Source organism: Stenella coeruleoalba, assembly GCF_951394435.1.
Source record: "Stenella coeruleoalba genome assembly, chromosome: 20".
In the NCBI taxonomy this organism is placed as follows: Eukaryota; Metazoa; Chordata; class Mammalia; order Artiodactyla; family Delphinidae; genus Stenella; species Stenella coeruleoalba.
The window spans coordinates 53748869-53770948 of record NC_137166.1 but is presented as its reverse complement, the minus strand read 5'-3'; the positions used below and the strand labels follow the sequence as shown (position 1 = coordinate 53770948).

Here is a 22080-nt window from a genome sequence, read left to right as displayed (position 1 = left end):
CGGGACGGGGCGGGCGCTGCACGTTCCTCCGTTTGATCCTGTCTGGGTTTAGAAACGCTTGAGGGTCTTGTGTTGCACCATTGCTTCCTCCTTGGTTTAACAGTTTGTAACAGTTTTAAGGTAAAAGCTTTAAGTAGTGTGGGATACTTATGTTGGTCTGGGAACTGCAGTCTCGGCGGGGGCTTGATGTGGGGTGGTGTTTGGACCCAGGAACATTCCTGCAATTAGAGTTAATTTAAGCAGTTTAAGGAAACAAGAGCTGGATCTGTCTGTGTAGGGATTACAAACTATGTGAAACACAGAACCCTTAGAATGGGCTATTTCATACTAACACCGGTAAGGACAAAAATGTTGCCGTGCCATTCCAGTTCTACAAGGATCAAGCTCATTGGTCACTGCAGTGGCCCTGAGTGTGTCATACAAATACAAATGGGGAAGCGCAATTCGGTGAAGGAAACAGGAGAAAATTGCCAGGATGGGAACATATTTACAATGATTGAGGAACAGCCATAATTATTGTGTGGCTTGGTGAGGTGTGATATTAATTTTCTATTGGAGACATTTAAAATTTGGGACTTCTTGTAGTTACAATTTTTTTATTTTTCAGGACTAAAAAGCCACCCTATATAAATAGGCTGTGTATACTTCTGCATGTTGAGTCTTCGTTTTAAAAATGATATAATTCCCTAGAGAGCTTAAGATATAAGTAATGGATCCAAAATCATGACTACCTGTTTGAAGGACACACAGACATGTTTCTTTATAGCATCCTCAGTATTGCCGAGAAGACATGGGGATGGGGCAGTATAATGAATTAATGGAAAGATAGTTAATATCATTTGTCAAAATTGCCTGAGAGGCTTGATCCCAGGCCTAGTTATATACACACTTTTCCTGTATCGACCCCTGTAGCTATGTAGGGGTATGTTGCTAGTTCCACTTATGAATGCATGACAAGTAAAGTAAGTGGACGCTTTTAAGCCTCAGTTTTTCCTTCAGTGTCAATGTCATCAAATTTTTTTTTTTTTTTTTTTTTTTTTTGCGGTATGCGGCCCTCTCACTGTTGTGGCCTCTTCCGTTGCTCAGCACAGGCTCTGGACTTGCAGGCTCAGCGGCCATGGCTCACGGGCCCAGCCGCTCCGTGGCATGTGGGATCTTCCCGGACCGGGGCACGAACCTGTGTCCCCTGCATCGGCAGGCGGACTCTCAACCACTGCGCCACCAGGGAAGCCCTCATCAAAATATTTTAACGTATAATAAGACACTGTACTTTCGAATCAAATTGCAACACAATCTCATATCACTTGTATTTCCCCCGAATGAGTACAAGACCTACTGACTGCCAATTATTTCCAGTTTTATTTTTCCAAGCAAGAGCAATCCTGTCTCGCAACAACATGGATTGACCTAGCGATCATCATACTAAGTTAGTCAGAAAGACAAATACCATATGCTATCACTTATATGTGGAATATAAAATATGACACAAATGAACTTATCTACAAAACAGAAACGGACTCACAGACATAGAGAACAGACTTGTAGTTGCGGGGGGTTAGTAGATGCAAACTATTATATATAGATTGGATAAACAACAAGGTCCTACTGTGTAGCACAGGGAACTATATTCAATACCCTGTGATAAATCATAATGGAAAAGAATATGAAAAAGAATATATATATGTATAACTGAATCACTTTGCTGTACAGCAGAAATTAACATTACAAATCAACTATACTTCAATAAAATAACTTTTTTTAAAAAAAGAGTAATTCCTGTGTCACCACTGCCTAATACCTGAGTACCAGATTGACTTTTCCGTATGCATTATGTCCCAAATTTTATAGTAATTGAGATACGAAATCAAAATGTGACACTCCATGAGAAGTCAGCAAACATTTCTGTAAAGGGGCAGATAGCAAATCTTTTATTCTTTGTAAGCCAGACTGATTCTGGTACAACTATTCTACTCTGCCCTTATTAGGTCCATAGTACCTAAACATAAGTGTATTCTAATTACATTGATACGGCATTTAAAAACAGATGGCAGGTTGTATTTGGCTCCTGTTCTGTAGGTTGCTGAGCCGTGACCTACACAAAGGAATGAAGGGCACCAGAGACAGTAACTACACGGGTAAATACATAAGCCATACCTTTCTTATTTTTAAGTTTCTTTGAAATATAATTGTTTAAAAAACTTAACCATCTAGTTTGGGTTTATAGTATATGTCAAAGTAAAATCTATGATGATGACCACACAAAGGGCAGGAGTGGAGAAATGGAAGTATATGTGTGTAAGGGTCGGATGCTCTATAGAAAGTAGCACGAAAGTCCTTGAATATAGACTGTGGTAAGCTGTATAGTAAAACCCCTAGAGCAAACACTTAAAGTTACAGCTAACAGTGATGAACCGAAAAAGGAGTTTAAACAAACCCATAAAAAAATTCAGTTATTTTACAGAAGACAGAAAAAGAGGGGAAATAGTGGAAAATACAAAGACAATATAAATACAAAGACAATATAAAATACAAAGACAATATAAAACCAATAGCATGATAATAATTTAAATCTAACTATATAATTATCTCTTTCAAACCAAATGGCCTAAAGACCCCAATTGAAAGGCAGACATTGTCAACTAGATTTTTAAAAGAGAGATGACATTATGTTTCCCACAAGAAATGCACTCTGAAAATTAAAGGACACAAAATAAAAGCATGGAAAAAAGATAAACCATATCAACACTCTTCAAAATAGAGTGGCTATTGTAAGATCAAAGTAGATTGAGGAGCAACTAATAAGACCGGGGATAATGAAATCTAGTTCATAATCATAAAGGGATTAAGTTCATCAGAATGACATGACAATCATAAAAACTATGCATCCAGCAGCAGAACTTCAAAACCCTTGGAAAAAACTGACAAGATTGCAAGGAGAAATAAATAAACCCACACTTATCGTCAGCGATTTCCATGCTTCCTCTGTCAATAACAGTAGAAGAAGAGACAGAAAGTCGGCAAGTTCCTGGAAGATTCTAACAATACCGTTAATCAATGAAATGGAGATTTATAGAACTGTGAGATAACAGAAAATATATATATTGATCTGTGGCCCTGGTTCCTGGCACAGAGCTCCTAAAACCTTGTGATTCTCTAAGTGATAAGAGCACCAGGAACATCTTTTGTTCTATTGAGGTGACTCTGGGCGGCTCCATCCTATAAGGGGAGCTTGGTCAGCAGGAAGACCAAGCAATGATTAGAGCTTGGAATTTTCAGCCCTACCCCTAAAAATTCATTATACCTACACGAGGAAGCCTCCATAAAATCCCGACAGTAGGAGGTTCAGAGAGCTGCAGACTGGCGAACACATCCACATGGGGAGGGTGATGCACCCCAACGCCATGAAGACAAAAGCACCTAAGCTGGGGTACCTCCCAGATCTCACCCTATGTGTCTCTTCAACTGTATCCTTTATCATATCCTTTAGTAAACTGGCGAATGTGTTTCCCTGAGTTTTGTGAGCAGCTCTAGCAAATTAACTGATCCCAGGAGGGGCTTGTTGGAATCCACCATCTATAGCTACTTGGTCTGAAGCAAAGGTGATGATGACCTGGACCTGTGACTGGGGTCTGAAGTGGGTCGGGCGGGGGCTGGGGCAGTGTTGTGGGCTGAGCCCTAATCTGTGGGATGTGATGCTCTCTCCAGGTAGATAGTGTCAGAATTGAGTTTAAGTGAAAAACACCTAGTTGGTGTTGCAGAGAATTGCTTGTTGTGGGGAAAAACTTCCATGTTTGGTGACCAAAAGTGTGAGAAGTGAAGTGTTCAGAGTGAAGGTCGTAATAGTGTGAGCATAAAGGAAACACAGAGAAAAGCAGCACACAGTGGGATGGACTGGATCTTTCTCTCCACAGGGGGAAGGGAACTGAGTTTTTCCTTTATAAGAACAATCCAGCTAATGAGAATTTTAAGCAATCTTTCAAAGGGCACATAGTACTTTACCAAGACAAACCACATCCTGGCCCATGAAACAAGTCTGGATAAACTTTAAAAGAATCCTATACAAAATATCTCTATGACCACAATGGAATTAAAACAGAAAGCATTAACAAAAATATCTAGAAAATCAAATATTTGAAATATAATGACCGACTTGTGACCAACCCTGTGACAGAGAAGAAATCAGAAAGGAGATTAGAATGTATTCTGAATTGAATAAAAATGAAAACAGAACGTATCAAATTTATAATTTGCTACTATAGCCGGAGAAATTAAAAAGAGCACCCTTGGAGAAGGGATAGCAATTTAACAAAACACCTAAAAGCCTAAGGGCTCTTTCATTTTTTTTTGTTTGCTTGGGCTTTTTGGCTCTCAGTGAGAACTTCCTGCTTGTAACGGGACTTAAGTCTTAACTGAGCTCATCCAGTTCTGAGCCTTGTTTAGGTAGGTGAAGGCATCACAGTGAAAGAGGGCAAGCTTCTTGAGGTTGTTACAAGTATCTGATATGATAAACCAGTTAAACATGTGAAAACTGAGAACACACAATCCATTAAGGGTAGTTAGACAATGAAAGGTAATATATTTCTAGATGAATTAAAATTAAATGGATATTCTAATGCAAACAGTGAATATATAATGGAAGGAATGAGGGTAATATTTGGGAAGGGGATCTTGAAATCAAGATTTCAAAGGTGGAACAATTACTGGGAATAATGTACTCCCATCTGTAACCTAAACCTTGGGTAGTTAAGGTGGGTAAGGAAGAAAAAAAGGTCATTGAAAGTGTACCAGTCAGCTTTCTACAAGTTTTCCTGTGGTAACAAATATCCCTGAATTCTTACTGGCTTATAACAACAAACATTTATTTCTTGCTCATATGATGTCTATCATTATTCACCTCTTGCTGGTTTCTCTAACTTGATTCTGGGATTCAGGGTAAAATTCCAGTGTATCTGGGATCTACCATTCTTGCAGCAGGAAGAGAAGGTTCAAAAAAGCAAACAAAGGTTTTGAAAGCTTCCATTTAAAGTTGAAACATACCATTCTACTCACACCAGGAACTCACAAAGCCAATCTTGCATAAAAGGGCTAGGGGAGTGCAGTCCTCTCAAAGGGAAGGAAGGGTTGGTTGCCTAAGTCAAGTGGCCAAGTTTGATATCAGAGGGCAGACATGTATGATCTCACAGGATGGTGATAAATGATTGGAAATAATAGTACAATATATGTTAGTGAAGCTTCTATCAGAAATAATTTGTCTGTCCTTTGTTCACACAAAATATATTCACTCTGGTCCCAGAGGAAGGAAAAAACATTTCTACCTAGACATGAGTTCAATCACAAATGAGAATTTCATAATAATCTCATGAGATTCCTCTGAATTCAGAGCCCCATGTGGAGCTCTCCTCACTCATAACACATTATGGTGGAACAGAGAAATAAAATCTCAATAAACACTCTCATTTAGAAGAAAAAAAGGAAAGAGGTACCCAGTAGTCTCGGGTCCACAGCAAATGTGCAGTGCTGCTGGGCAGACGTAGTGAGGGCGCTGGTCTGTGGGGGCAGGAATGACAAAGGACCCTTTTCTTGAATCCAGCTCTTTCCCGGAGAACGGACATGCAGTGGTTTGTATTTCATTGCTCTTGCCTTCACCTAGTTACATCTAACAGAGTATTGGAAATGTTGCCTTCCTTGTGCAATGGGCTGCTTGCTCCGGTTACTCCCTTCGCATGAATATTTACAGTCCCAAAGATTATCGGGTTAATTGAAAAAAATAAAACTGAAGACCCACTATCAAAACTACCAAAGAAAATAGGAGAGGGACTTCCCTGGTGGTCCGGTGGTTGAGACTCCAGACTCGCAAGGCAGGGGGTCCGGGTTCCATCCCTGGTCAGGGAACTAGATCCCACATGCACGCCGCAACTAAGAGCCTTCATGCTGCAACTAAAAGATTCTGCATGCCACAAGGAAGATCCCGTGTGCCGCAGCTAAGACCAGGCGCAGCCAAATAAATAAATAGTTTTTTTTTTAAAAAGAAGGAAAATAGGAGAAACACAAATAACTAATATCAAATGAAACAGGGAACATTACTACCATTAAAAAGAAAACCACAGGCCAAAATGGAATCACTCATGCTAGGCCACACCACTGAACTGGGGCTTGAGGGACTTCCCTGGCGGTCCAGTGGTTAAGACTCTGCACTTCCACTGCAGGGGGCACAGGTTCGATCCCTGGTGGGGGAACTAAGATCCTGAATGCCATATGGTGTGGCCAAAAAAACCCCCCAAAACCGGGTCTTGATAACTTAACTGAAGCTTCAACCTCCCCCAGAAATGCTGTCTTAACAGGTCAGTCAGGAATTTTCTGGTCTGCGCCAGTGAGGTCATGCGTCACGTGGGCCCTCTCCATTCTCCAAAGGAACATGAGGTCCTCTGCCACACAGACCCCTTCTGTCCACCACAGGTGAGTGACCTAAGCCTGAAGTTATCTTTTTTGTTTATGACTTCTTGCCTCGCCTTTAAAAAAACCTCTCCTTTTCTGTAGCCCTTTACAGCTCCCCTCTCCTCACTGTACAGGACGCTGCCCTATTCACATATCAATCAATGAAGCCAATTAGATCTTTAAAGTTTATTCAGTTGAATTTTTGGTTAACACTACAGAGGGACTTCCCTGGTAGTCCAGTGCTTAAGACTTCGCCTTCCAGTTCAGAGGATAAGGGTTCGACCCCTGGTTGGGGGACTAAGATCTCACATGCCACGGGGCAACTACTGAGCCCACAACTAGAAAGAAGCCCGCTGACCACAACGAAGAGCCTGCACACCACAAGGAAAGATCCGCAACTAAGACCTGACGCAGCCAAATTAATTAATTAATTTTAAAAAATGGTCCATATCAAAAAAAAACAACTTAAAAAAAAAGAACTACAGGGCTTCCCTGGTGGCGCAGTGGTTGAGAGTGAAAGACATCAGCAAATATTCATTATCCACGTTAGCTGTCTTCCTTGTGGATTTTTGCTCAGAAATTTGGAAAAACAATAAAAGAGATCACACCCTCCCACCCCCACCCCCCCAAAAAAAAGAAATTAAGCAATGACCATTTCAGAAAAAAATTAGCATTATGTTGTGGGTTTCAGAGCAAACGATCTGGGACTTGACAGTCTGCAGCTTCAGATGTATCTTCTGATATTTCTCTGTTAAGAATAAATGTTTTAACGTCAACCCCAGGCTCACACCAAATCTAATATTTAAACATTCATTGCACTTGTTTCCATGACTTCTGGGTATCATTTGGAATACTTGTATTTGAGTCTATTTCAGTAATTATTATATTGTTCCTCACAGAGTTTCATTTAATCCTCCTTCATTGTTAACCAATTATATCCTATGTAATCAATAATAGTTTAATCTCTATTTTAGTGTTTTGTCTCATACATGTTTCAAAGCCCAGAGATTAGCCCATCATATTATAGTACAAAGATTCTGTTGGTTGCTCTCATTTTATGCTTGTTCTTGGGATAAGGACAAATGCATCTCTGTTACCACCATCACATCAAACCATTATTGCGCCTATAAACCCAACACTTGGTCTGGGATAATCTTTTTTATAGGATTTTATGGTAGTTGGTGCATTATTATCTTATGTGCATTTCAAAGATTTATTCATAGGTAACACTGGCCTATAAAATAACCTTATAATTATAAAATTGCCACATCACAATTATTAATGAAGATAAAACCACTTAAGTATGGCAAAGGACATCAGTAAAAAAAAAAAAAATACAGATGCTGAGGACGTGAAGAGTAAAACTGACTACCTTTCTTCATGTAGGATCCTGGTGAAGAGGCTTGTCTGCAGCTAGAAAACACAGATGCAGTTTCTGATGTTGCCACCTAGGGGGACGGGAGTTGGGATGGTTCTTATAATCTGTACTTAGGGTCGCCTCGTCTGGAAAATGACAACAACAGTACTTATCTCAGAGTTGAAGATTCAGTGTTGTTACATACAAAACAATATCACTTATGCAACCACTTGTTAATGGAAAATGGGAGTGTTTCTGAATGAAGAATAGTGAATTTCAATTGCCATGTCACCAATAACATAAAACTCACATATTCCCGCAGTGCCGTCTTACTCTGAATATGCATCTCAGTGTCTGGGAGGTGGCAGAATGGCCTCCAGGGATTTGGCAATAGGGGTTATCTCCTTATCACAGACTTGTAGTTGTAATCTTAGGGAATTTCTATTTTCTTTATCAGAATGTCATCATTCACCTCAGGGGATACAGGTTAAAATCCCTAGATTTGATTCTCAGTCACCTGATTTTTGCCAATACCTTGGTACTCCTTTCTAAAGGACTTCCCCACACAATGGCAGCCTTTGGGTTGAAACATTCCCTCAGTGACTTTGGATGCAAACTTGTTTTCTATGTTCACAGAGTGGCCACGGCTGTGTCCTTCAGCACCACCTGTCTCTTAAGTATCTTACAGGCCATCGTGATCAGCCCCAGGAACTCCACATGGACAAATGTTAAGGTAAAGGCTCCCAAGTACACTGGCTCCTTTATTTACCTGAGACGGATTTTGCACTTGCTTGTACATATAGTTGTTTTCACATGTGTCTGGTAAATGAGGCAACACAAACATCACAAAGCAAAACGATTTGGGATACTGCTCTAGTACTCTTCTTGACAAAACAACATCCACACTATTGGCAGCTTTTTCAAGCCCTCCTAGTACTTTGTCTTTTGGACTCATGATCTTGGCCAGTGGATACATGGTTTTCATTCTGTACAGACACGACCAGCAAGTCTGACACATTCATAGGACCAACCATTCAACCAGATCCTTTCCTGAGACCAGAGCTTCCCAAAGAATCCTTGCCTTGGTGAGCACCTTTCTTTCTTTCTACATCCTCTGCCCCATTTTTGCAACTTATATGGTGATTTTCAATAATCCCAGTTAGTGGCTGGTTAACATCTCTGCACTAATGCATTCACATTTCCCCGCTGTCAGCCCCTTTCTTGTCATGAGTCCAGACACCAATGTACCCAGGCTCTGCCCTACCTGCTGCAGAAGGAATACCCAAGTCCCTAATCTGGTCAGAAAACTCTAAATTTTCTATTTGTATTCACAATAAAAGTCCTTTATTCATTCAGTTTTTGCTGTATTCAGCACTACAATGAGCAGTCACATCACAGAGAGTGGTGAGCAACAGGCTGTCTTCAGAATTTAAAATATATTGGTTGGGGGCATCCCTGGTGGTGCGGTGGTTAAGAATCCGCCTGCCAATGCAGGGGACACGGGTTTGAGCCCTGGTCCGGGAAGATGCCACATGCTGCGGAGCAACTAAGCCCATGCGCCACAACTACTGAGCCTGCGCTCTGGAGCCCGCGAGCCACAACTGAGCCCACGTGCCACAACTACTGAAGCTTGTACGCCTAGAGCCTGTGCTCCGCAACAAGAGAAGCCACCATAATGAGAAGCCTGTGCACCACAACAAAGAGTGGCCCCCACTCGCCACAACTAGAGAAAAGCTCATGTGCAGCAACAAAGACCCAATGCAGCCAAAAATAAATAAATAAATTTATTAAAAAAAATTTTTTGTCGGTACAACCACTATGGAGAACAATATAGAGGTTCCTTAAAAAACTAAAAATAGAACTACCATATGATCCAGCAATCCCACTCCTGGGCATATATCTGGAGAAAACCATCATTTGAAAAGATACATGCATCCCAATGTTCATTGCAGCACTATTTACAATAGCCATGGAAACAACCTAAATGTCCATTGACAGAGGAATGGATAAAGATGTGGTACATAGATAAACAATGGAATATTACTCGGGCATAAAAAAGAATGAAATAATGTCGTTTGCAGCAACATGGATGGCCCTAGAGATGATCATACTAAGTGAAGTAAGCCAGAGAAAGACAAATATCATATGATAGCACCTATATGTGGAATCTAAAAAAAAAAATGATACAAGTGAACTTATTTACAAAACAGAAACAGACTCACAGACTTCAAAAACAAACATATAGTTACCAAAGGGGAAATATGTGTGTGTGTGGGGGGGGGATAAGTTAGGAGGTTGGGATTAACATACACGCACTACTGTACATAAAATAATCAACAAGAACCTACTGTACAGCACAGGGAACTCTACTCAATATTCTGTAATAACCTATATGGGAAAACAATCTGAAAAACAATGGATATATATATAATTGAATCACTTTGCTGTACACCTGAAACTAACACAACATTGTAAATCAACTATACTCCAATATAAAATAAAAATTAAATTAAAAAAAAGCAAAAATAAAAAGGTCTAATTAACACACACACACACACACACACACACACAAAATATACTGGGGAAGACACTGAACCAGCTATTTACTAAGCAAAATGCAATGTAATCTCATTTTCATGAGCTGTTTCAATATAATACTTGAGTCTAGGAATTTGTAAAAAGTGTGGCCTGTATTATTTGGAGATAATAGAAAGTTTCTCTGAGTACGTATATTTCAGTCTAATAAATCAAAACGTCCCTAGAACTCAGGAGGCAGTGAAATGTGAGAAGAGTTTATGGAAAGAAAGAGCCTTTGGTTTTGACTATTCACATACCTAGGACGGATCTGGAAGAGGGAATAAGGTGTCAGACACTGCATAACACTGAAGGTCCAGTATGTGTTTTTACCTCAAAGCCTGAGAGGAGACCTTGCTATTTGAGTTGTTTTTGGATGGGGAGAGATTGCCATATGTTTTTTCCGCATTTTCTGGCAAAACTCAGCTGAATGACGAAGGTAAGGCAACAAAGTAAACACATGTCTTGGGATTTCTAAAATAATATTTTTAGTTGTGATGAAATACACATAAAATCTAACATTTTAACTATTATTAAGTGTACAGTTCAGCGGCATTAAGTACCTTGATATTGTTGTGCAACTATCACCACCACCCATCTCCACGATTCTTATCTAGTAAACTGTAACTCTACGCAATAAACAGTAACTCCCTATTGCCCTCTCCCTCGGCCCCTGGCAACCACCATTCTACTTTCTGTCTCTAGATTTGACTGGTCTAGGTACCTCATATAAGTGGAATCAGAGAGTATTTGTCCTTTTGCGCTTGGCTTATTTCACTTAGCATAATGTCCTCAAGGTTCATCCATGTTGTAGCATATGTCAGACTATCCTTTTTAAGGCTGAATAATATTTTATCGTTGACCACATCACGTTTCTCTTTGTGTGTCAGTGGACATTTGGTTGCGTCCACCTTTTGGCTATTGTAAATAATGTTGCTCTGAACATGCCTGTACAAATTTCTCTTTGAGTCTTCTCTTAGTTCTTTGGGGTATATACCCAGAAGTAGAATTTTTGGATCATATGTTAATTCTAGGTTTAACTTTTTTTTTTATACAGAATGAATTTAAATTTATTTATTTATTTATTTTTGGCTGTGTTGGGTATTTGTTTCTGTGCCAGGGCTTTCTCCAGTTGCGGCGAGCGGGGGCCACTCTTCATCGCGGTGCACAGGCCTCTCACTGTCGCGGCCTCTCTTGTTGCGGAGCACAGGCTCCAGTCGCGCAGGCTCAGTAGTTGTGGCTCACGGACCCAGTTGCTCCACGGCATGTGGGATCTTCCCAGACCAGGGCTCAAACCTGTGTCCCCTGCATTAGCAGGCAGATTCTCAACCACTGCGCCACCAGGGAAGCCCCTAGGTTTAACTTTTTGAGGAACCATTTGTTTTCCAAATTAGCTGCACCATTTCACAATCCCACCAACAGTGGATAAGGTTTACAGTTTCACTACCTCCCTGCCAACATTTGTTATTTTCTGTTGTTTTTTAAATAATAGTGGCCGTCCTAATGGATGTGAGGTGGTATCTCATTGTAGAATGTTTTTAAGATGGGAAATCGACAAGTAAAAATATCAACCGGGTACTGGGATATTTAGAGGCTGAAATATTTTGTATTACGTGATATCGCAATTAGTTTGAGGGAAGACAGGAGTCAGTTCGGACTCCCATGTCTTCTATGGAGGAAATATACCTATGGTGGAATCTTCACATTTCTAGACTAGCAGACGAGGAGGGTGTGGGTGAATAACCTTTTTGTTTATGTGGATTTTTCTTCAGGAAAAGATCTAAGGGAACAAAACAGGAGAATCAAAAAGTGGGGGAGTATAACTGATTCACTTTGTTATAAAACAGAAACTAACACACCATTGTAAAGCAATTATACTCTAATGAAGATGTTAAAAAATAACAATAATTAAAAAAATAAAAAATTAAAAAATAATTTTAAAAAAAAGTGAGGGAAATGGACAATTCCTCAATCATATAGAAAGATTAGAATATACCCTTATTCGTGATTGCTAGATTTGAGGATCCAAAAAATTTAAAGGAGTTTCAACAAATGCACAATATATTCAAACTTGTGTCAAAAAATATATATATAAAGAACATTTTCCAGCAGTTGTTAGACCACAAAGTCTCAAACACTAAAAAAATTTTTAATGAGACAGATATTTTATCATCATCAAATAATACCACTTGGAAAACTGTACATTCAGAAATTTTAAAATATTGAAAACCTTAAAGAGTCACTATTTGTTTAGATAATTAGAATTTATGTATATGAAAAGATAAGAAAATTCTTGTGTCAACCCTGTGATATTTAGTTAATGAAAAAAATTATTTAGAGGAAATAAGATAGCTGCAAATTCACATATTAGAAGTTCACTGGACAATCCATGTCCTATGGGCCCAATTCAAGAATTTTTAAAGAAAGGTATAGTGTAAATCCAACAAAAGGCAAAAATGAAAATTATATTAAATATAACAAAATGTTCTTTTGAAATATTGGCTTTAAAATGTGCAAAAGGCTTCCCTGGTGGCCCAGTGGCTAAGAATCTGCCTGCCAATGCAGGGGACATGCGTTCGAGCCCTGGTCCGGGAAGATCCCACATGCCATGGAGCAACTAAGCCCGTGCACCACAACTACTGAGCCTGCGCACCACAACTACTGAGCCCACGTGCCACAACTACCAAAGCCTGCACACCTACAGCCCGTGCTCCACAACAAGAGAAGCCACCACAATGAGAAGCTCACGCACTGCAAGGAAGAGTAGCCCCCGCTCACCGCAACTAGAGAAAGCCCATGTGCAGCAACGAAGACCCAATGCAGCCAAAAGTAAATAAATAAAATAAACTTATTAAAAAAACAATAAAATAAAATGTGCAAAGAAACACTTGAACAATACTAATCGTAGTAGATGTCTATTGATAGAGATTTTCAAAACCTGTAGAGATTACTAAGAACAACTTTATATTAACTTGAAAATTGAGAAGAATGATTTTTACAAATATAGATCACTAAAACTGAATTAAGAAGAATTAGAAATAAGAGAAACATAAATAACTTCAAAACTTTGAAATATTCAAAAAGACTGATTGTTTTACAGGAAAATTTCCCACATTTGCAAGGTATTGGCAGTTCTCTTCATTTACAAACTTTTTTCAATACAGTAGATATGAAAATGTGTAATACTGCTATTATATCCCTCATGTTAAGACATCAAAAAAAAGCAGTTTGACTTCTGAAGTCTGATGCAAAATGGACCATTAAAATACACAATGTGACTGAGTAGATGTTATTCTAGTAATAAATGATATTTTAATATATGTGGTATTACACAGCCTGCTGTGGTGTGAGCAATGAGAACACTGACCTCCATTATACCAATAGCTTCAGAGAAGCACTTGAAACATTTCAACACTCAGTTACATTTATAGAAATCTACAACACAACATTGTAAATCAACCATACTTCAATAAAATTTAAAACAAAGTAAAATAAAATAAACATACACCCAGCATATAGGATCAGGAAGAAAATTAATCTGATCATGTCCATCAACAATGAATATAGAACTTTATATTGATGGTCAAATGTTGACAGTGTGTTATGGACTTATATACACTACCAAATGTAAAATGGCTAGCTAGTGGGAAGCAGCCGCATAGCACAGGGAGATCAGCTCCGTGCTTTGTGACCACCTAAAGGGATGGGATAGGGAGGGTGGGAGGGAGACACAAGAGGGAGGGGATATGGGGATATATGTATATGTATAGTTGATTCACTTTGTTATACAGCAGAAACTAACACACCATTGTAAAGCAGTTATACTCCAAAAAAATGTTTAAAAAAATGTTAACAAGCATTTCTGTTTAGGTCAGGAATAAATTGAGAATTGATCTCTGAATATCACTTCTACTCAAGAGTATAGTAGAATTTGTAGCCATTACAGCCAGTAGGTCAGAAGCATGGGAGGCCTAGGACTTGTGATTGGCATCTGAAGTGGGGGTAGTGTTGTGCAACTGAGTCCTTAATTCTTTGGAGGCTGTACTTACTCCAAGTAGTTGGTATCAAAATTCAATTGTAGGACACACAGTTGGTGTCCGAAGAGCTGGAGAATTGCTTGGTGTGGGGAAAACCCCCATATGTTTGTTGTCACAAGTGTTGTAACTGAAACAGCTCACCCTATCACTGATCATTAAAAAAGATCCTACTGGACTTCCCTGGAGGTCCAGTGGTTAAGACTCCACACTTCCACTGCAGGGGGCACGGGTTCAATCCCTGGTCAGGGAACTAAGATCCCACATGCTGCATGGCACAGCAAAAAAAAAAAAAAAAAAAATCAAATCAAAATGAATTAAATACTTAAGTGTCAGACCTGAAACTGTAAGACCCCTAGAAGAAAACACGGGAAAAGCTTCTTGACAACGGCCTGTGGAATAATTTTTTTTTATTTGACAACAAAGCTAATTAGACAAATGTGACCACATCAAACTAAAAGTTTCTGCACAGCAAAAAAATCAATCAAGAGTGAAAAGGCAGGGACTTCCCTGGTGGCACAGTGGTTAAGAATACACCTGCCAATGCAGGAGACACGGTTTCGAACCCTGGTCTGGGAAGATCCCACATGTTGCAGAGCAACTAACCCCATGTGCCACAACTACTGAGCCTGTGTGCCACAACTACTGAAGCCCACACACCTAGAGCTCGTGCTCTGCAACAAGAGAAGCCACCACAATGAGAAGCCCGCGCACCACAACAAAGAGTAGCCCCCGCTCGCCGCAGCTAGAGAAAGCCTGTATGCAGCAACAAAGACCCAACGCAGCCAAATAAATAAAATAATTTATTAAAAAAAAAAAAAGAGTGAAAAGGCAGGGACTTCCCTGGTGGTCCAGTGGCTAAGACTCCACGCTCCTGATGCAGGGGACCCAGGTTTGATACCTGGTCAAGGAACTAGATCCTGCATGTCACAACTAAAGATCCTGCATGCCACAACTAAAGATCCTACATGCCGCAAGACTGGTGTAGCCAAATAAATAAATAATTTAAAAAACAATAATAAAATTAAAAAAGAGTGAAAAGGCAATCTACAGAATGGGAGAAAGTATTTGCAAACCATATATTTGATAGGGGGTTAATATCCAAAATATGTAAGGAACTCATCTCAATAGCAAACTCCCCCAAATAATCCAATTAAAAAATGGGCAAAGGACCTAAACAGACATTTCTCAAAAGAAGACATACAAATGGTCAGCAGGTATATGAAAAGATACCCAACATCACTAATCAGGGAAAAGCAAATCAAAGCCACCATGCTATATCATTTCATACTTGTTAGAATGCTTATTAATTTTTTTTAATAAATAAATTTATTTATATATTTATTTATTTTTGGCTGCATTGGGTCTTCGTTGTTGCACGCGGGCTTTCTCTAGTTGCACACAGCAGGGGCTACTCTTCGTTGTGATGTGCGAGCTTCTCATTGTGGTGGCTTCTCTTGCTGCGGAGCATGGGCTCTAGGCGCGCGGGCTTTAGTAGTTGTGGCACATGGGCTTAGCTGCTCCATGGCATGTGGGATCTTCCCGGACCAGGGCTCGAACCCATGTCCCCTGCATTGGCAGGCGGATTCTTAACCACTGCACCGCCAGGAAGTCCCTAAGATGATTCTTAAAGAAACAAATGATAACAAATGTTGCCAAGGATGTTTGAGAAAAGGGAACAGCGGTACAGCCACTACAGAAAACAGTATGGTGGGTTCTCCAAAAATTATAAATAGAACTACCATATGACCCAACAATCCCACTGCTGGTTATATATCCAAAGGAAATAAAATCAGGATCTCATAGAAGTACCAGTACTCCTACGTTCACTGCAGCATTATTCACAATAATCAAAGTATAGAAACAACTTAAATGAGCATCAACACAAGAATGGATAAAGAAAATGTTTTATAAACATGCAATGCAATCTTATTCAGTCTTAACAAAGAAGGAAATCCTGTCATTGTTCAACAACATGGACAGCCCTGGAGGACTCAATGCTAAGAGAAACAAGACCGATGGAGAAAAATACTGTATGATCTCACTTTTATGTGGAACCTAAGATAGTCAAACTCATCGAATCAGAGTAGCATGTTGGTTGCCAGGGATTAGCGGAGAGGGAAATGGGGAGATGGTGTTCAAAGGGTACAAAGTTTCAGTTATACAAGATAAATAAGTTCTGGAGATCTACGATATGACATACTACCTATAGCTAACAATACTGTACATGGTAGTACTCATGTTAAGTGTTCTTACCTCAAAAAAAGTGCCCCTCCCAAACTTATTGCTAGACTCAACTGGTGACACTAGGCAATTCTATCAAATGTATGAAGAATAACAGCATTTGTATACAATTTCTTCCAGAAAATAGACCATGAATACTTTTTAACTCAATTTCTGAGACTACTATTACCATGGTAACAAAAATAAAGGCATTTGAAGAAAGCAATAACTACTAACTAAATCCCACATAAAAAATATGCAGGGCTTCCCTGGTGGCGCAGTGGTTGAGAGTCCGCCTGCCGGTGCAGGGGACGCGGGTTCGTGCCCCGGTCCGGGAAGATCCCACATGCCGCGGAGCGGCTGGGCCCGTGAGCCATGGCCGCTGAGCCTGTGCGTCCAGAGCCTGTGCTCCGCAACGGGAGAGGCCACAACAGTGAGAGGCCCGCGTACCGCAAAAAAAAAAAAAAAAAAAAAAAAGCAAAAATTCTTACAAAATATTAGTGATAGAAATTAGCAATATATAGAAAGAGGGACTGCCCTGGTGGTCCAGTGGCTAAGACTCCAAACTCCCAATTCAGGGGGCCCAGGTTCGATCCCTAGTCAGGGAACTAGATCCCACATGCTGCAACTGAAGATTCTGTGTGCCGCAACTAAGACCTGGTACAGCCAAATAAATAAATATTTAAAACAAACAAACAAACAATATATAGAAAGAACTGTACACGATGACCAAAAGGGGTTCACTCGAGGGATGCAAGGCTGTTTTAACGTTTAAAACACAATCAACATAAATCACAGTAGCAACAGATTACAGTGGAAAAATCATAGCATCCTATCAATTGATGCAGAAAAAGCATTTGACGACATTCAACACTCAGTTTAAGCTTTCAGAGAACCAGGAATAGAGGGAAATTTCCTCAACTCAATAAAGAACACCTAAGAAAGCTTACCTACAACAAACATCATTCTTAACGGTGCAAGACTGAATGCTTCCCCCACAGAGACTGAGGATAAGACAAGGATGTCCGCTCTTACCACTGTTAGTCAACATGCAATTAGAAGTTACAGCCAATGAAATAAGGGAATAAAAGGAAACAGAAGTGATAAAGAACAGAAAGAAGATACAACAGTGTATCCATCAGGAGGAGGTATCATTGTGGTGGTGGGTTGAACAATCACCTCCCGCCACCAAAGGACAGCCAGATCCTCACCCCTGTAACCTTCAAGTGTTAAGGATCTTGAGATGAGAGATTATCCTGGATTATCCAATAGACATGGTATAATTGGAAGGGGTTGAATAAGAAGGATGCAGTTGGACTTGGCCACATAGAAGCTGCTACTGTGGTGGAAGAAGGACGGAGATAAAAAGATATTAAGATGGTACCTGGCTGACTTTGACGATGGATGAAGCGGCAAAGCACATAAGCAGTCTGCAGAATTTGCAAAGTGCAAGGAAATAAATTCCTCCCTGGAATGTCAGGGTTACAGTTCTGTTAACATACCCATTTTAGACGTCTGACCTGAACTGAAAGAGAATAAATTTTATTGTTTTAATCCACCTAGTTTGTGATAATTTCTTAACGCCTGATGAAACAAAATTTATATTTTAAGGCAAGACAAGAAAAAAATTAACATAGAATTCTGTTTGGGCCTCCTCCCTCCCAGATGTGCAGTGTGCATCTGCATTACACATTAACCACAGCTCCTCAAAGGTGGGAGTGCCTGCCCAACCAACCGGAGAGGTCAAATTGTTTTCCTCTCTTTTGACACTAGCAATTTAACTTCTTACAAGAATAGCGTTCTTTCCCAACTCTGTAGGGGGTCACGGTGACTTGCTGCTCGCGTTGTATGTACTCACCTGGACTACGTATCCTTGGTGAACTTTATGTCAAGTATCAGTATGTCATTCTGATGCACGATCCTTTGTCTCGAAAATGTGTATGACTGTACCTTGAACTCTAACAGCTGGAACAGTTCTCAGAGCTTTCGGAGAATCTGCTTCCTGGATTATAGTCCTCAATTTGGCGTGCATAAAATTCCCCCCTTTTTTTTTTTCTTCTTGATACATAATTGAATTTTCGTCAACAAGCTGCATTAGGAAACTAATGAAATGATATATACAGACAAGTCCAAGTCATCTGCGAATACCTCTAGAATAAGTGAGACTGGTAAGTTCTGAGGATACAAGGTCAACATTCAAAAATCTATTGTATTTCTATATAGTAGCAATTAACACATGGAAACAAGTTAAAAATAACATGTCCAATTATTCAAAAAAGAAAAAAGTAGTAATGTGTTAATCATACAAAACGCTGACGGGATTTTGATGCTGAAATCTATAAAATACTGGTGAAAGAAACCAAAGATCAGAGAAATAAATAGACATACTACAGCCATTTATTGGAAGGCCTAACATAGAAATGATGTCAAATGATCGCAAACTGACAGGCAGGCTTAATGCATTTTCTATCAAGATATTTTGTGGGCACAAACAAGATTTTTCTAAAACTTATATGGAAAGGCAAAAGGAACTAGAATAGCTAAAATATCTGAAGAAGAATAAACTGGTTGGAATCACTCATTCAATTCAAAACTTCTAATAAGATAAAAAATAATCAAGACTGATTTTGTGGAGGGAGACATACAGAACGATGGAACAAAACAGAGAACCCAGAAATAGCCCCACACAATTACTTGCAACTGAGTTTTGACAAAGGTACCAAGAAACCTGAATGAAGCAAGAATCTGAAAAAAATTACACCATATCAACTGATCTTCCACACTAGGAAAAAAAAATGAATCTCCACCAAAACCTCACACCTGTACAAATATTAGCTCAAAATCGGTCATAGCTTTAAACGTGAAATGTAAAACCATACCACTTTCAACTATAAGAGATTCAGAAAAGAAACCATAGGATAACATCCTCAGGATCTATCTACATATCTACCTAAGTTTTAACATATTTTGACTTTTAATTTTATTCTGCAGTATGCAACATTTCAGACTAAACTTGAGACTTAGTTATTCCTCATGTGAATGCTCTGATGTGGATTCTGTTGCAAAAAGTCTTGAAGAAATTTTAAATATTCATTACTTTTGTAAGGCTTCTTTCCATTATGAATTCTTTGGTGAATCCTGAGGGGACACTGTTGCTTAAAGGCCTTTCCACATTCAGTAAATTTCCCTGGGCTTCCCTGGTGGCGCAGTGGTTGAGAGTCCGCCTGCTGACGCAGGGGACATGGGTTCGTGCCCCGGTCCGGGAAGATCCCACATGCTGCGGAGCGGCTGGGCCCGTGAGCCATGGCCGCTGGGCCTGCGCGTCCAGAGCCTGTGCTCCGCAACGGGAGAGGCCACAGCAGTGAGAGGCCCGCGTACCTAAAAAAAAAAAAAAAAATTTCCCTGGTTTCTCTCAGGTATAAATCCTCTCATGACATCAAAGCCATGAATGTTTAATAAAAAGCCTTCCCACATTCATTACATTTGTAAAGCTGCTCTCCAGCAGGAATCTTGCGATGTTCTGTAGTTTTGATCTACAGATAAGAGCCTTTATACACACATTACATTCTTGTGGCTTCATCAAAGATGTATATTCTGATGTCTAGTGAGTTGCAAAGTCTGTACAAGTCCTCTGTCCTATATGTTACACGGATGTAATTTCTCTTTAGTGTGGACTCTCTGGTGTCAATCCATGCTTGAACTTGTGTTATTTTGCCACACTCGTTACATCGGTCAGGTTACTCTCTAGCATGAATTCTCCGATGACTTATGAGGCTTGAGTTTTGAGTGAAGACCTTGCCACACTCACTGCATTGGTAAGGTTTCTCTCCAGTGTGGATTTTCTTATGTCTGTTGAAGTTTGAGCAATGAATAAAGGATTTGCCGCACTGATTACATTTGTAAGGTTTCTCTCCGGTATGAATCCGGCGATGACTAGGAAGGCTTGAACTCTGACTGAAGACCTTGCCACACTCATTACATTTGTAAGGTTTCTCTCTAGTATGGGTGACCTGATGATAAGTAAGACTTGAATACACACCAAATGCTTTGCCACACTCGTTGCATTTGTATGGCTTCTCCCCAGTATGAATTCTCCGATGACTTACGAGGCTTGAATTCTGAGTGAAGACCTTCCCACATTCACTACATTTGTAGGGTTTCTCTCCAGTGTGCATGACCTGATGTCGAGTGAGGTGGGAGCTCTGATTAAAGGCTTTGCCACATTTATTACATTTGTAAGGTTTCTCTCCAGTATGAATCCTGCGATGATTAGTAAGGCTTGAACTCTGACTGAAGACCTTGCCACACTCATTACATTTGTACGGTTTCTCTCTAGTATGGACGACCTGATGATAAATAAGACTTGAATACACACTAAAGGCTTTGTCACACTCGCTACACTGGTAGGGTTTCTCTCCGGTATGAATTCTGCGATGACGTAGAAGGTGTGAACTGTAACTGAAGCCCTTACCACATTCCTCACACTTGTGATGTTTCCCTCTTGTGTGGATTCTTTGATGTCTAGTGAGATGTGAGCTCTGGTTAAAGGCTTTGCCACATACATTACATTTGTAAGGTTTCACACCTGTGTGGATTACCTGATGGTTAGTGAGTTGTGAGCCATGATTAACTGCTTTGTCATACTCATCACATTTGTAAGGTTTTTCCCTAATGTATGCTTTCTGGTCTTCTGTGAGTAATGAAGAATGCCAGAAATCATTCCCATATTCATTAAAAATGTTGGTTTGGACACTCGGAAGAATTCTCTGAAGTACTGACAGTGAGGAACCACTGTTGTTAGACTTCTCAACTTGATGATACTCATACAATGGCCCTTCAGTTGGAAATATCTGCAGTTCGGCCAGATGTGACTGAAAGCTTAGTCCGAGCCTGTTTTCAACAGGCTTCTCTCCTTCATCTCTTCTACCATGTTGATCTCTTCTACCAGTGAGATTTTTTTTATGGGTGACAGGCACTCCTCTGTAATTTCTTTTGTCACTTCTCCACTGGTACTCAAAGTCACGCTCATTTTTCTGGATTTCCCTATAGCCATAGTCCTCAGTCTCACAGCTTTCATGTCTTTCCAACAACACTGTTTGCAACACTTCCCCTGTATGACTGTTCTCTTTTGGTGCGGATTCCTTGATCACACATTTAAGAGAGGCATCTACAAGACATAAAGAATCGTATGTCTCCTATTAATTACAGTTTGAAAGAAATATTTCATATTGAAGAACATAATATTGTATCAGAAGTACTACATATTTTGAACAGTTAAGAAACGTTGCAACCATGATCTTCAGTTTTTAGGAACACAAAGGGAATGAGATTCTTTCATAAAGAAAGGGTGGGATTTCCCTGGTGGCGCAGTGGTTACGAAGCCGCCTGCCAATGCAGGGGACACAGTTCGATCCCTGGTCCAGGAGGATCCCACATGCCACAGAGCAACTAAGCCCA

At 39.9% G+C, this 22080-nt stretch overlaps 1 protein-coding gene and 1 pseudogene across 8 annotated transcripts in view; one reads left to right on the top strand and one right to left on the bottom strand.

Moving 5' to 3' along the window:
* Positions 1 to 7840: 7840 nt before the first annotated feature.
* The window catches only part of LOC307178864 (uncharacterized protein), a 33101-nt gene continuing 18861 nt past the window's right edge, over positions 7841 to 22080 (bottom strand). For 4 of the 7 annotated variants that reach the window (XM_079907488.1, XM_079907489.1, XM_079907487.1 and 1 more), the window contains one exon: positions 15891 to 21790. In XM_079907488.1, coding sequence (XP_079763614.1) covers positions 20361 to 21790 — 1430 coding nt within the window. In that variant the 3' untranslated portion in view covers positions 15891 to 20360. Of the gene's footprint in view, positions 7939 to 8599; positions 8612 to 12052; positions 12147 to 15890; positions 21791 to 22080 lie in introns of those variants that run through there. The other 3 variants (XR_013825295.1, XR_013825294.1, XR_013825296.1) reach the window with 3 other exon arrangements.
* Positions 8162 to 9448, top strand: LOC307178476 (vomeronasal type-1 receptor 3-like; annotated as a pseudogene). The gene is made up of 2 exons: positions 8162 to 8525; positions 8848 to 9448. The product of its transcript is annotated as a vomeronasal type-1 receptor 3-like (transcript).